At 39.7% G+C, this 15,890-nt stretch overlaps 1 protein-coding gene across 2 annotated transcripts in view; it reads right to left on the reverse strand.

The window, feature by feature from the left end:
- The window catches only part of NRP1 (neuropilin 1), a 214,205-nt gene that overhangs the window by 76,361 nt on the left and 121,954 nt on the right, over positions 1 to 15,890 (reverse strand). For both annotated transcript variants that reach the window (XM_061587883.1, XM_061587882.1), the window contains exons 5-6: positions 9,340 to 9,495; positions 6,501 to 6,667 (exon numbers count right to left, since the gene is read on the reverse strand). In XM_061587883.1, the coding sequence (XP_061443867.1) occupies positions 6,501 to 6,667; positions 9,340 to 9,495 (323 nt within the window). The remainder of the gene's footprint in view (positions 1 to 6,500; positions 6,668 to 9,339; positions 9,496 to 15,890) is intronic.

Genomic DNA, 15,890 nt, shown 5'->3' on the forward strand with positions numbered 1-15,890 from the left:
ACATAACAACAACATGATAAAATGGTATAGTTGCTGCAGTTAATGTAAGTAGCATAAGGAAAGCTATAGTTTTGGAAAGTGGCTTAGAAATATTTGAAACAAATAATAACAAAGTAAGCCTCTTTCCTCACTTCTTTAATCCAGTATCTACAGGGAGTATTCAGATTTGTTATATGAGGAAAACTTGTGTTTGCTTCCGATTAAACAGTTATTTTATTGTATTTTAAAAAGCTTATGGTTTTTGTTGAACCTTGTGCAAGCTGCCCTGGAAGAAATATATTTTTAGAGTGGGCTATAATCAAACTCTCTAGTCTGTAATTATATGGCAATTCCCAGGGTACAAATCTGAAAGATGTGGTGCTTTGAATACACCGTGCACAGAAGAGTGATTAGAATGGACATTTTTAGTAGGAACAACAAAAAACAATACTGATTTCATACACCCATAAGAATTTGACAATGGAACTAAGTCTTCTGCACTCTTGAGTGGATTTTATTCAGCATGGTCTGAATTTAACTAAGACATAGGATAGACCTACTGAAATCAATGGACAAGTTAGTCAAGTGTATTGATTTCAGTGGGTTTACTTTGAACATGACTTAAGTTAGATATAACCCAAGGACTCAGAATTTGTTAAATTTCCTTGCATATGTACACTCACTATAAATGTACTGGTTTTATGTTAATCTTTTTCCAGACTCTGTCCCTTCTTGTTCACAGTAACAGAGGGCTAGGGAAGACTTCTGGCTGGGATTTACTAAAGAAGGCAACACACGACAATCCAAAACTCAAGAGATGTAAGGCGCTACTTGTGTTTACAAACACACAGGCTTTGCTTGAGGGTCGCTTCTAAGCCATGATATGAAGTTATTTAAATGCAGTGGCTTTATGTGTGCTTAAACGTAACTGTTGGTCCTAACTGTGGATGCTAAATGTACTCTGTAAAAATACAATTACTGCTGCCAGGGCAAAAATCTGTCATCCGTTTAAAAGGAATGTACTGAAAGTGCAATCATAAAACCCTTGCATGTTCTGGATTTGATTAACATTTTACTCCCTTAGGATTCCCAATTGTACAATAACAGGAGTTCCTTAGATTTTAAATACCACAGACAGGAACAGATATTACTAAAAACAGATGTGGAACCCTTAAGTTGGCATTCTTACTAGTTTTGAGAACTAAAATTTTGTTGGTAATTGATACCTATTAACATGTTTGTTGTTTAGATAACTGAAATGGAAACATTACACTATTTTCCTCATGAAAGGATATGTTAATGAGGGGCACCCAGACCTTCACTTCAACTGTAGCTCCTTACTCTTGATTAAATTACAGGGTTGTTTGTGGGGCGGGGAAGCATAATAATAATGAAATTCACTATGAAAAGGAACTGAACACAACCAGAAGATTTAAAAAATCAAACAGCTTTTAGTCAAGGGAGGAAATAATGTCACTTTTGGATTTTGCCCCTAATGGAAATGGCTTTTGGGTATTTTTTTCCTAATGGTCCAACATGGCTACTTATGACTTTTTGATGTGGTAACCCCTCCACACGTGCTATACTTCATATTTTTAGCTTCTTTCACTGACACTATTCTGTTTGGCAACACATGCTAGATTCAGTCTAGTACATATCCAGAACAGTTCCCACACATGGGAGGATCCCAATAGGTCTGAGCCTTCCTTTTTCATTCTCGCATGGCATGCTGATACCGGCACTCAGGCTGCAATCCAATAACACTTATTTGCATGAAAGCGCCAATGAACACAAGGGACCTTTCTGCCAAGTAAACTCTATTTGTGCCACATCCTACCCTTTCCTCAATGCCATGTTAAGGATCAGTACAACCTTCTGATAATAGGTATACATGTTTTTTGCTATTTGAGAGTGACAAGAACACAACTAACAGTGTATATTTCTCTGCTCTTTGCTCTCTGCTTCCATAGCCAGCACTAGTTGCTTCTAGAAGTTTACATTTATTTTTTGCAGCTATGAGAAGTGATGCTGCAGCCACTGTTTTCACCAGTCATGCAGACAATCTGGGCTGTCTGTACCTGAAACTATCTTAGAGATGAGCAATACTGCCACTGGAGAAAGGCTGTTTGGACATCCATGGACACGGATATGGATATCAGCAGGGATGGAAGGATCTGTCAGTGTTGGTTAGTTGTTTCTAATTTTCCAATCTTAAATTCAATTATCCATATTTTTGCAGCAATTTGTGATTTTTAAAATAACCCTTATGAAAATTCATCAGAAGTTTAATATAAATTTCTTATAAATGCATTTTTATATATAGTTTTGACTAATTTACACATTTTTGCAATTAATTTTCCCAAATACAATGCATTTTGTATGTTATTTTCATTAATATATCAATTTCTGTGCACACTTTACTCTAATACATGCATTTTCTTAAATATTGTTTGGAGAACTGCATCACAAAATTCAGATAAGTGAAAATTTCAAAGGATTGCTGTGATTTGGTTCTGATATCGTTTCAGAAAGTGCAAATTTGATAGATTTGCCTTTAAACATGAACTGAATTAAATTTCTCCCCCATCCTTAAATATCAGATATGAATGAGATTCCTAGACACACATCTCATTACACACTCTTGACATGTGCAGCATGCACAGGCGAATGATATTATTAGCATATAGATCACCTTTGTTGTTGTTGAGGTCACTGCCAAAGCAGTTAAGGAAGTACAAGCACATCTGAAGCCTGCATAAGAAACATTTGGGGCTTTTTAGTTTACAGAAAAGGCGAGTAAGAGGAGACATGAAAGAGGTGTGTAAAATTATGCATGGTGTGGAGAAAGTGGATAGAGAAAAGTTTTTCTCTGTCTCTCTCATAACACAAGAACTTGTGGAAATTCAGTGAAACTACATGTTTGAAGAGAAAAGAAAGTACTTCTTTACACAGTGCATAGGTAACTATTAAATTTACTCCCACAAGAGGCAGCAATGGCTGCCAATTTGGATGGCTTTAAAATATAATTAGACAAATTCATGGAGGATAAAGCTATCAGTGGTTACTAACCATGATGGCTATGTTCTACCTCCAACTGTCAGAGGGAGTATGTTTCTGAATACCAGTTGCTGGAAACTACACGAGGGGAGAGTGCTGCTGCATCCAGGTCCTGCTTGCAAGCTTTCCACAAGCATCTGGTTGGCTATTGAGGGCGCAGAATGCTGGACAAGATGGGCAACTGGCCTGATCCAACAGGTTCTTTTTATCTTCTGATGTAAGTAGTGCTGTCATATCAAATATTTACAGGACTCGGATGCTGTTCTGTCTATTTTCTTCACTCACCATTCTAATCTAGGTACTATAGTCTAAATTACCCAGGTGTTAGTCACCCAGGCAGGCAGCTGCAGAATTGTCTCTGCCTTCTTCCTTGTCAGTGGGTGCAAGTTGTTATTCAGCCACTAGAACTGAGCAGAGGCATGAGAGTTTTGGCAGGATTCATCAGCCAAACCCTCACAGTAACACAGCTGGCTTCACTCAAGGGTCAATTCCTTTAAAAGCAAGCTAGAAGGGCTTGTTGGGAGTTTTCTGGAGGGATGCAACACATGCTGAGGTGGATGAGGAGGATACTGCCCAGGGAAAGGGAGAGTAAGACTTGCTCCTGCACCATTCCTCTCTTTGCTGGCTGGGACTCCCGGCAGAGGGAGAGGAGAGGTGCTGCCAGCTGAGCAGAGCTCTTGGAGGAAGGAGCATGGCCACAAGAAAGGCAGAGGTTGCTGCCTCTCCTCAGCTTACAAGAAGGCAAGTAAATGGATAGGGATTGCTAGGATGAGCTGCAGAAGCTCTCTACTGTAAAGAGGGCCATAAATCACAAACTCCTGGGGTGGCTTGAGGGCTGCAAGTGGGGCCTTGTGAAGTTCACGGGCCTCTAAGGACCTCTAGGGGCAAGACCCCATGCTGTAATGCATGCTCAGTAAAAGAGCACTGGCAGAAGGCAATGAGTGCTTGGAGTTTGTGGAATATGGGATGGACCCTAGGTGCTTCAATGTGCCCCTTCCCCCTCAACCTGTCACATCAGGCTATAACATGACTGAGTATGGTAATACAAAGAGAGGATATGCCAGAATTTACTGCAGATTTCAAGAATCCCTCCTCAATATTACACTCCCTTAATCTGCTGCCTGGGGTGCTGGGCTTACTCTTCCTCATGATGAGGCTACTCTTAAAATATATTTCTGCTCATTTTGTAGTGACCTTTTACATATTTGCTGCCCTAATCGTCTCTTCTTGAGATTGATTTTTTAAATTCTTCTAACTTTCTTGCTGCCATTTGTTGTTTTTTTGAGGCATTTGAACCTTTTGATTTTATCTAAATGCTTGCTTAATGCAAATTACAGGGGGTGGGGGAATTAACAAACCCCCTCCTAGATTGTGCAGAAGTGAATATGAAATTGGGGTTTCTTTTTTTAAAAAAAGAGGGAACAAAAATATGGAATGCAATTTTAATGTTTGCTACCCTTCTGTGAAGATAAATGGCAGTAATTAATGTCAGTATCTTTTGATTTATAGTCAAAGTTTGCTTAATTTCCCTACTACTTATTTCTTGGGAGTTAAAATCAACTGATTTCTGTTTGCCACCGTGACGTGTGATTAAGTTTATCATTTACAATTAACTGGTTTTCAGCAGCTCAGGATGTGCTGAGGCCTCATAAGCTGGACACCTGAGAGTCCCATTGTGTACCAAAGGATCAGGAATGAAAGATTTCCCCTGCCTTTCTTCCCCTGGCTGATTACCGCTCAACATGTTTTTAAGCTTTCTTGCAGACAGCAAACCTCAGAGGAAACATTGATGCAAACGTTCTTATTGATGGCTAATGCTGCATTATTCTTTATGTCAGCTAGATATTTCCTATGGAAAACAATAAAAGCACAAAGAACACCCTAGTTATTTGAACTACTGGAAGCTTTCAATACTGCATTATTACCCTAACAAATGTTAACATTTCTCTCCTGGCTCCTGCTGTCACCGACTGCATTTAGGTCACAATTAAAGAAGAAAGTAAAGATTCTAATTAAACTGCAGAGGGGGAAATGTTCTGATATTTATTATACCGGAGTCTTTGAGATTCTTATGAGACTCTTTAAAAAAACCCCAACAATCCAGCAGCATTAATTTGGTTGAATTCTCTAACAATCCACACATATGCTTTTTAACATAGCCATAAACGATGAAGACACTGCGGGCCTGGCTTTATCAAACATGAAACAACATATGTATTTAATTTGTATACCACTTTATATTTCAAAAAATCTCAAAATAATGAGCTGTTTTGAAGATGTGGGGTGTGTGTGTGTATGAAGAGGAGACACTAACTCTTGCAAATGTATTCTCCCCCCACCCCAAGAAGAAATACACCAATTCCCATTCTCCGTGTGTGGAAAATCTATGTATGCATATTTTTGAACTACAGCTGTCCTGCAACTAACTATTAATATGAGGAAGGGTCATAAGTGCATTCAGAAACAGCTTGTGACATTGTGCAAAAGGAGCTGCTCTTTGTGTGTGTGAAACATTCAGAAAATTCACATACTAACCCATGCAGATATGCCCTGAATTGTGGCCAAAATGTAGTTTTCATCTCGGCATCTTAACTCTGGATTTTCTGCATAGGAGTGGAAACATATTTTGATTTGTTCAAAAAGGTACACATGAAATATGGTCTAGTGGATGACTACGGATAACTGCTTACAGCAATGTGCATATAGCCATTAGATGAATAGGTTTTCTGTATCATGCTGCCAAATGGAATGGGGGACTATTACTACACAACATGTGCATATAAATAGTCTTAACTTGTCTTATAGTATCTTGGACCTTTTCTCTTCTCTCCTGGGTTCAGGGTTTCATACTTCTCCATTTCAGAATTTCCTTTTTATGCTTACAAAGGCAACTGAAAATTTTGCCTCCTTATGCTTTCTGTGCCAGCATTCTACCTATCAGTCTAACGTCCTGATGTACAGAAAATATGATCATCTCATCTTTCATTTTGATTTTGTGTAACACAAGGACCTACAGAGGTGAAATTCTCACTTGTCTACCTATGGCACCAAGCAGCTCTTGAGTACCATTCATCTGAAAGTTGGTGCAGGCTGGTCAGCTGACCATTTCACTTCAAGTGCCTGTTAAACTAATATTGACTTTTCCCACTAAACCAAAATAACTGTTGTTTGTGCCCAGAAGACTGAAGCGGGGAAAAACCTGTAGGAAGAGAAAGAATGAATCTTCTGGACCTTTTCTTTCTCTCCCTCAACACCATACCTCTGAGAGTCAGTCTATTTGTGGTATGCACTTAATAGAGGGTGTTAAGATATTCATACCCAGTGCTTTCTGTGTTATGCGGGAATCTTTCCCCCTTTATATGCTGGTGCATTTACCTTTAAAAAGACTTTGCCCCTGTTGCTTTCTTTGAAACATTCCAACAGAATTGTAATTTTTATAGATGTGGGTTGGTTGTCTTTCATACCTGTATCCATTCCCTGATGGAATCTTCTCCAGGTGTCCACCCATTTTCAGGGTAGTTTAAGCGAGACCTTTCAGAAGACCAGTTGGTGCTATACTGGGAAGAGGCACTGATTTGGTCAGAATGAATTTCACCAGATTCCATACCAAGCGGTTCAGCACATTGGAAATCTGAAAATAAAAATGTTTGCTAGCAATACAAAGTTCAAGACAATTATGACAAGAAACAGTAGCTCCACACCATATCCCAGTGAAGGCAATGGCAAAAACAGCACTGAAGTTAATAGCTCAGTCTTTCACTCTTTCCTGCTCTGAATGTGGATGCATAAGTATTGTGGTGTGCAAATTTCAAATGAGACTGTAATAGGCCTACTGCTGGCAATTGTGGGCTAGTTCTGGCATTACTTTTAGGAAGTATATAAACAAATAGAAAGCACAAGTCTTCCTAATGTTGACACAGTCAGTTGCAAGAACTACCTGTCTTGATTGTATGTTTGTAGCCATCTTGATCATGTATTTATAGAAAGGGAGGGTGTAAATATCAGAAATAAAATTAATAAAAATATATGGGGGCCTTCTCTGAAAGCTCTTAATATTTGTTATCACAGCCTTATGCCAGATCATTCTAACATTACAACATTTTGTGACTTCTGAAATGCTGACAGCATTTGAGACAACCAATGTATGCACTCATTTTAGCCGAGAATGTGCAATTTCCATTGGAAGAAAAAGATGCATGACCTCTCTGGGAGAGAGGATACAGGACTAAATGGCCTGGTGATCTATTTTTTTAATCCCCCTTTCCTTTAGGAAACGTACATGCTGCTCACCCATTTAATCCTCACAACAACCCTATCGGGCAAATGAAGCTCAGATATATGGTGTCTGGCCAAAGGCAACTCGGCAAGCTTAGTGCTTAACCATGAATTTGAATCGGGTCTCCTTGTCAAAATGCAGATTTCTACCATGTTGGCTCTATACACTCTCTATGCAGTATTGTTCTACCAGTTTTACTTATAATTTTCAGCTTTAATATCTGTCAATCTAGTCTTCACATACTCCCTCTACATGGGAGATAAAAACAGGCTAGTCCCTATGACAAGCATTACATTCAGACAAAAAGGTTTATTAAATCTAAAACTAGCAATAAATGTTAACAAGAGAAGTGCTATTGTTATGTGCCTCCAAGCAGACTACGATTTATGGCAACCCTATGAATCAGCGACCTTCAATAGCATCTGTTATAAACCACCCTGTTCAGATCTTGTAAGTCCAGGTCTGTGGCTTCCTTTATGGAATCAATCCATCTCTTATTTGGCCTTCCTCTTTTTCTACTCCCTTCTGTTTTTCCAAGCATTATTATCTTTTCTAATGAATCATGTCTTCTCATTATGTGTCCAAACTATGATAACCTCAGTTTCATCATTTTAGCTTCTAGTGCTAGTTCTGGTTTGATTTGTTCTAACATCCAATTATTTGTCTTTTTTGCAGTCCATGGTATCCGCAAAGCTCTTCTCTAAACAAGAGAAGTGCTATAAAATGTTTAAAAATCAAAAAGCAGCTGTGATGTGACATGGATATGGTTAACATACTCCCTACATCTTTAATTCTATCTGAAAGTTTAAAAAACAGGCTGCCAAATGAGATCTGGCCAATCAGCATTTTCTCTATGAGGGAAACAATTCTATAAAGTCAAACAGAAAAATTACAACTGGTTGTTAAGAGGCATTCAGAAATGAATCAGACTTCTGTATACTGCGGGATCTCCATTTGAAATGTTGAATTACAGTATTTCCCATATTTGAATTTGTGTAGATATGGGCTGCTACTTTGATCATAGGGATTATGAGATGCTCTGAAGATGACATATTAAATACCTGGCTGCTGCAATCCTGCCATGGAGACAGGAGCTGAGAGTTCCTGCCTAGTTTATAATTATGTTTATATCCCACCTTTCCTTCAAGGACCTTAGTGTGCTTCTCCCCCTCCCCATTTTATCCTTACAACAAAGCTGTGAGGTAGGTTAGGCTGAGAGACAGTGACTGACCTGAGGTCACCCAGTGAGCTTCATGACTGAGTCAGGATTTGAACTCTGGCCTACCAGATCCTAGTCTGACACACGAACTGCTAGATCACACTGGCTCCGTGTGAGGTGTCACCAAGGCAATTGAAGAAGCATTTCCTTGGGTGATAAATTGCCAGGTACTGGAGTGACTCCCCGCACTCCCAGTAGCATTTCCTTCTCAGTTACAAATGGAATTTGATCCTCAGATTTTATTTTTCCCTTTGCAGGAATGAGATGCCAAGTATAGGCTACAATGCACTTAGAGGAAAGACTGTGTACAGTAGATTGTGGTTTTGTATTGTGGTTGTGGGCACACAGCCATTTAAAGTAGATTTGATGCATCCCATGTGTGCGTGTTTTTTGTGTTGTCTACACAATATTGTCCTCATCAGACTGCACTCCCTCCAATTTAATTTTGATTTTCCTGATCTGCCGATAACGTGGTAAGGAAAAAACCCAACATAAAATTGCATATTACACAACTGTGGAGGTATTACAAGAATTTGGAGAACTTGGTCTGAATTTTGGTTAGATCTACTGCTCTCAATTTCTATAGGAATGGGGGAAATTCTTGTACAACCTTGTTACTTTCTTTAGAGAAACAAATCTGAGCAGAAATGACTTCTCCTGCCATTGATAACCAAAGGGTAGTTGCTTTAAAAACAGACACATGTACAAAAGGAGGGTCCTTATTTATCTAACACTTCTTTAAATATTTCATGCAGCACCCATGACAGAGTACTCAGCGCACAGCTCTGCAGGATGGATAAACACTGACCTTCTGATACACTGTTTTGCAAGACAGTGTAGTTTGCAGAGAATCCTTCTTTTGCTATTGCACTGTCGGTATAGAAAACCATGGAAAGAATGCCGGTTGAGGAACGGACACGGCCTGGTGTATTCTGCCCACAGTATCGGCCTATGTGAGGGCCAACTGAAAGGAAACAAGAAAGCAATGGTAAAGTCTCTGCAACAATACAAGATTTGCATTCTATACGCCCTCAAAGAGAGGCCTTGCAGAAAATCAGAGATACTCTGAAACGGGTATATCTTGGCCCCCTCCAGGCATCTTTCTTATTGTGCAATCATGATTATTTGTGTTCATGATGCTGTTGAGGCAGCCATATATTATCCCACTTTCAATACTGGTTGTGCCTGCAGCAGTTCTGGAACAGTCATACTGCTTCATTTCCAGTCACATCATATCCTGTAATTTTGATCACATCCTCCCCATAGGATTAAAGCACTTTTAAAGCAGATGGCTTCCCCCAAAGGATCCTGGGAACTGTAGTTTAAGGGTGCTGGGAATTGTAGCTTTATGACAGGTAAATACAGTTCCCAGGATTTTTTGGGGGAAGCAATGTCCTCTAACTGTATGGTGTGGATGTGATCCTGCTGAAATCCTGTAACAATTTTATACCACACATGTTTATTTTTGTCTTGCTTTTATTGTGCTATAGCCTCCTCTGGACAGAAAAATGTGGACAAGCATTGGGGAAGCATCGCAGAACAACTACCTAAAACAGTATAAATCTACCACTAATGTACTATTATAGTGTCAAGAACATGTTACAGAATGTACCCACAATAACACACCAGTTTGGAGGGGCCCAGTATTAACCAAAACAATTTGTTGTTCTATCTCACCACAAAACCCTTCCCCCTACCATATTCCAATCAACAGTTCCCCACAATCTGTGGAAAAAATAGCAATATGCATTTCTAGCAGAAGTATTTTCATGATTGTGATTGTAAGTAAGGAGATGCACAATTACAGGTACAAAGGAATATTTGCCAATATGAACATGAAAGTCCTATTGATAACGGCATTTGAATGGTCTGGCTTGCACAACCAGTCCCAAAAGACAAAGCCCATCAACTGTACCTAATAAATGAGCGCACTCAAGATTCATTGAATAAGGTAATAGGAAGAAAAGGTGAATTGCACTGAAACAAACAGTTAAGAAAGGAAAACTCAGGCATAGAGAGGACAGAAACAAAGGGAACCAGAAAGACAACGTCTTAAAAACGGATCATGAGAATGTAGTTGACATAACCCTGCAGTAACGCAACATCAAAACATTATGGATACTTGCATATGGTAAAGTGGTATAACAACTTCAACATAAACACTAATTAGTAGCATGGCAAATGAAAAAGTTGTGGTCATTTGTCATGTCACTAATTAGTGCTTATATATAATTATGTGATATCAGTTTATGGTGTGCAATATTTTCATTTGCTTTGGTGTATCTAGGTGACATTTTGATGCCAGTTTATTACACTGGTATGTTGCATACCTTCTGGTTTCAAGAGGTTGCCCTCCTATTCTGCTTGCATCTACATCCTTGAATTGCTGGTTGTCCCTCTGTAGGATACTGTACACTCAAAGATTTACATTTGTTCATTAGCATGTTTACAGGGCAGGCTGTCATGGGCTGTTCAGTAAATGCAGAGAAATACCTAAGTGATTGTAGCTGCCCAGTAATCAATGGGTCTCCCCCCACCCCAGTCAATTTCTGTTTGTGCTTTCAACATCTTCAGGCTTGAAGTTTTCCCCCTTTACTCATATTGTGGCCAGTGCCACCAAGAAAATAATTCAAGTTGAGTATGAAATATTTCCTTTCCATTACGATAATATCCCTCAGAGGTATTTGCCAAAGATATTTGCCAGTGAAGGCGTCTCTGGAAGTTTAAGCACAACAAATCTTTCACTACTAAAAATCTATAACAGGATTGGCTAAAGTTCCTAAGGCTAAGAGCCTCTTGCTGCAATTTCCATATGGCTAAGAGCCAAACAATATACACATTCTGTTCCTTCCCAGACATTTGCTTCTCCACTTGCAAGAACCAAATCAGCCTCTTCTCTTGCTGTAGCTTTTCCCATAAACCCTCAGTCCCACCACAACTTCTGTACAAGCTGTTCCAGTAACACTTTCCATAGTTTCCACATCCATCCTCCTCTCCCTGCCCCACCTCCTTCAGCCAAAGTGCTTCTGTTTCCTTTTTCTCTCAGTTCCTCCCATAGCCTCCATGGTCCCCTTGCAAATTTCAGATACCACCGAAAACAACAGTTACAGTATGCCTGGTGCTCTACAGCTATTGCTGGACTACAACTGCTGTCATTGGCCACGTTGGCTGGGGCTGGTGGGAACTGTAGTCCAAACTATATGGAGGGCACCAGTACTATATACGATTCCTCTCTATTACATATTAATGGTACCTTTCCCCTCTCTAAGCCAGAAGCCCCTCCAGCATATGTATGCAATAAGGTGTGGTTACCCAGTAATTGCAGCTTGTCATTACAGCAAGAGAAGAAAAATCACCATGAGGGAACTGCTAGGACGTAGATAAGGCAACAGATTTAATAGTTAAATGTATGTGCAGAAGTGATGAGAAAAAGTATAAGGAGCAAGGCATCTGTTTGACCATGAATGAAGAGCAAATTTCAGCAGACTTTATATTTTGTTCAAAATTTGGCTGTCCCTGAATGTGTGTACAGCAACTTCTAAGCACTAAGCTATGGCACTGTGGCAGACTGCAACAGTGTTCACAGGTGATGCTGCTACACTGGTCTGTGATGGAAAGGAAAGGCAGGCCTCTTGCTTCCGATTCCCTGCTGTCCTTCCAAACATGAGCTTTCCCATCCGCTTAGAAGTTAGAATCTTTCTAAAGGGCAGTTGACCCCCATAGGCATGGTGGCTCCCTAGCCTGGGACGTTTTTCCAGCAGTGCCACACTGTCCTGCAATCTTTATTCAGAGACCAGCACTACAATTCTCAAAAAGGGTGTAGGGTCTGTTCCTGACCCTGACAAGCCCAACCTGGATAGGGAACACTGACTGAGCTTGCTGGTAGCCCAAGCAATGGCTGCTTTCCCATAACATGGCTGCCTTAGGAATTAAGAGGGTGTATGTGTGACCATTCTGCTCCCTCTGTGATATTGGTAATATTGGAAATAATATACAATAGCAGGTCTCTATTGGACCCCCACTTATTCAGTGCATTTACCACAGTGACTGCTATAATTAGGTTGAAAAAATGTTCTCCATTTCTAAGTACAGCAGCAGAAATGAATGCTGTGTATGGTCAACCCAAAATCTAAATAATTTTGCTACATAGCACTATTGTATCTGGCAAAATTACATACTATGAGGCAATCAATCAGTGACTTTAAAGCTCTGCAACATGCAAAATTCATAGGACCAACTTTCATTTTTATGCACCTTAATGAGGTAGTAATATTTATGATATTCTGATAAGCAAGCTAGCTAAATGTCGGCTGGATGGAACAACTATCATGGGGATCCTGAGTTGGCTATAGAATGTACTCAAAGAGTGCTTATGAATGGTTCCTTCTCAAAATGGAGGGAGGTAACGAGTGGGGTATCGCAGGGCTCGATCCTGGACCCACTGCTCTTCAACATCTTTATTAATGACTTGGATGAGGAGGTGCAGGGAATACTTATCAAATTTGCAGATTACACAAATTGGGGGGAATAGCAAATACTCTGGAACACAAACAAAATTCAAAGTGATTTTGATAGGCTGGAGCACTGGGCTGAAAACAACAGAATGATAACTGCAAAGTTCTATGTCTGGGAAAAAGAAACCAAACACACAGTTATAAAATGGGGGATATTAGACTCAGCAATACTACATGTGAGAAGAATCTTGGAATTGTTGATCACAAGCTGCATATGAGCCAACAGTGTGATGTGACAGCAAAAAAGGCAAATGCTATTTTAGGCTGCATTAACAGAAGTATAGTTTCCAAATCGTGTGAAGTATTAGTTGACCTATATTCAGCACTGATTAGGCCTCATCTTGAGTACTGCATCCAATTTTGGACATGACACTTGAAAGAGGATACAGAAAAACTGGAACAGATTCAGAGGATGGCAACAAGGATGATGAGGGGACTGGAAACAAAACACTATGAGGAGAGACTGAGAGAACTAGGCATGTTTAGCCTTGAGAAGACTGAGGGGAGATATGATAACACTCTTTAAATACTTGAAAGGTTGTCACAGAGAGGAGGGTGAGGATCTCTTCTCAATCAACCCAGAGTGAAGGCCACAATAATGGACTCAAGTTATAGGAAGTCAGATTTCAGCTGAACATCAGGAAAATCTTCCTAACTGTTAGAGCAGTATGACAAAGGAACCAATTACCCAGGGAGGTGGCGGGGTCTCCAACACTGGAGGTACTGAAGAGGCAGCTGGACAGCCACCTGTTGGGTATGCTTTAACTTGGATTCCTGCACTGAGCAGGGGATTGGACTCAATGGCCATATAGGCCCCTTCCAACTCTACTATTCTATGATTCCATGATTTTACAGACGGCTAACCAGCATTCATCCTGGACAATCAGGCCTCTCATGACATTAGCTGACTCTTACGGTGCTTCCAAATACATGGATTATCAGGTTTGATTATTTAGTAGTGGGTAATATATTTATTAGTTCATTCATTCACTGCATTTATATACTGTCCCATCAGCTATGTTCTCTGGGCAGTTTACAATTGAAAACAGTAAAATGTAGGTGCAAATAATCAATACAAGAAATACAAAACATAACAAAAACAAACCAGCACAGAAAGCAACATAAAGCCATCATAAAACCATCATGAAGCAACATAACATTCAAACCAATAAAAATAGCACTAAAACCTAGCCAAGGAGAAAAAATAATAATTCAAGGAGCTAAAATGCCCTAAGGCTACAGTTATTAGGAGGCCTGAGGGCGTACAGAAGTTTTCTCTCCACCTGGTGGTGAAAATATCATGATGTAGGCACCTGGCAGGTCTCTCTGAGGACAGTATTTCATATCTGGAGTGCCACCACCAAAAAGGCCCTTTCCTTGGTAACCACCAGCCTTAACTCACTAGGTGGGGGAAATCTGCAGAAAGGCTTCCAATGAAGATCTTAAGGAACTGTAAGCTTTGCCTGCACTATATCAATCCACATTGCTGATCACTGCAGATGGGTGTTAAGGAACAGTATGTAGGGCACAAACCATAATACTGTTGCATACCTACAATAATTTCCTCCATTTTAAATCAAGCTAGAAGGATGATAAAATGATGGGGTGTGGATGAAACAAATCAGCTGCAGCAGTTGTGATATACTATCTCCCCTGCTATTAAGAAAATAATGTAACTCAGAGCAATTTGTGTGATGGTTTAGCATGGTTTTTATTTTACAACTATTGGAAAATTCAAATTGCACAATTAAAATGGATTTCAAACTGGCTTCCGGGGAAAATATAGGACTTTTTGCAGCTATGAACGTGATAGGGAAAGTATGATCACATACTTTGATCACAACTGCTTGATGTGATGTCATATAACCTTGCAAACAACTCAGAATAAATATTTAATTCAATAACAGGCAAAAAACCTTGCGGTTTAAGAACATATCTATAGCCAACAGATATTTCTATCCAACTTTAAAAAGCAGGGAAATTACGCAGCTATAGTGAATGCACCAGGCAAGCAGGAGACCTGACCTCCTCTCTGAGATATTGTACTGCCCTACAAACTTGTAAAATTGCAAGCACAATTTGCCTTGGTCTTTCACAGTTCAATCCACTTCCTGTGTAGCTTGGAATAATTTGGGAACATGTGCCTCTGAGCATATGGTGAGTGGTGGCAATACCTGCCATCTTCAAAGATGGACAATTACATTTTTAAATGTTTGTTGGTGTTTATCTTACTTTGCTTCTTTTATGTTACTACCATTTCTACAGAGAATCTAACCTAGAAAATTATATTTCTCTCAATATGCATCCTAGAAATCTGTCAAATTTATTTTCATTTCAAAGCCTTTTTATTGGTCAATATCATATGATGGTGAAGACAGCCTTTTGTGTTTCAAACAAGACATTATGCTCTATTTGGTTGCACTGAATCTGAAACTGCAGTTTGATGTAAAATCAGACTGATTACAATATGTTGCTACTTAACCAATAACTCTAGCTGTTGGAAAAAACAAACTTGGCTTGCCCAAGATACATGTTTTTAGCCTGCTATGCTTAAACTATTCCACTTCAGGAAAGGTGGACATGGTCAATTAAAAACATAGAGCAGACTTAGAATTTTGCTAGAATATATTTCACTTCCCACTGTTTTATCTTGTGCAAACTGAGACACTCCTCATGTCCATTGGAAACTATTCTGCAGAACAGTGCCATGACTAGGGTGATGCATGCCTTGGTTACATCCCGCTTAGACTACTGTAACGCGCTGTACGTGCGGCTGCCTTTGAAGACTGTTTGGAAACTTAAATTGGTACAAAGAGCTGCAGCCAGAGTGCTAACCGGGGCTGGT

This window comes from Rhineura floridana, chromosome 10, assembly GCF_030035675.1.
Source record: "Rhineura floridana isolate rRhiFlo1 chromosome 10, rRhiFlo1.hap2, whole genome shotgun sequence".
NCBI lineage: Eukaryota > Metazoa > Chordata > Lepidosauria > Squamata > Rhineuridae > Rhineura > Rhineura floridana.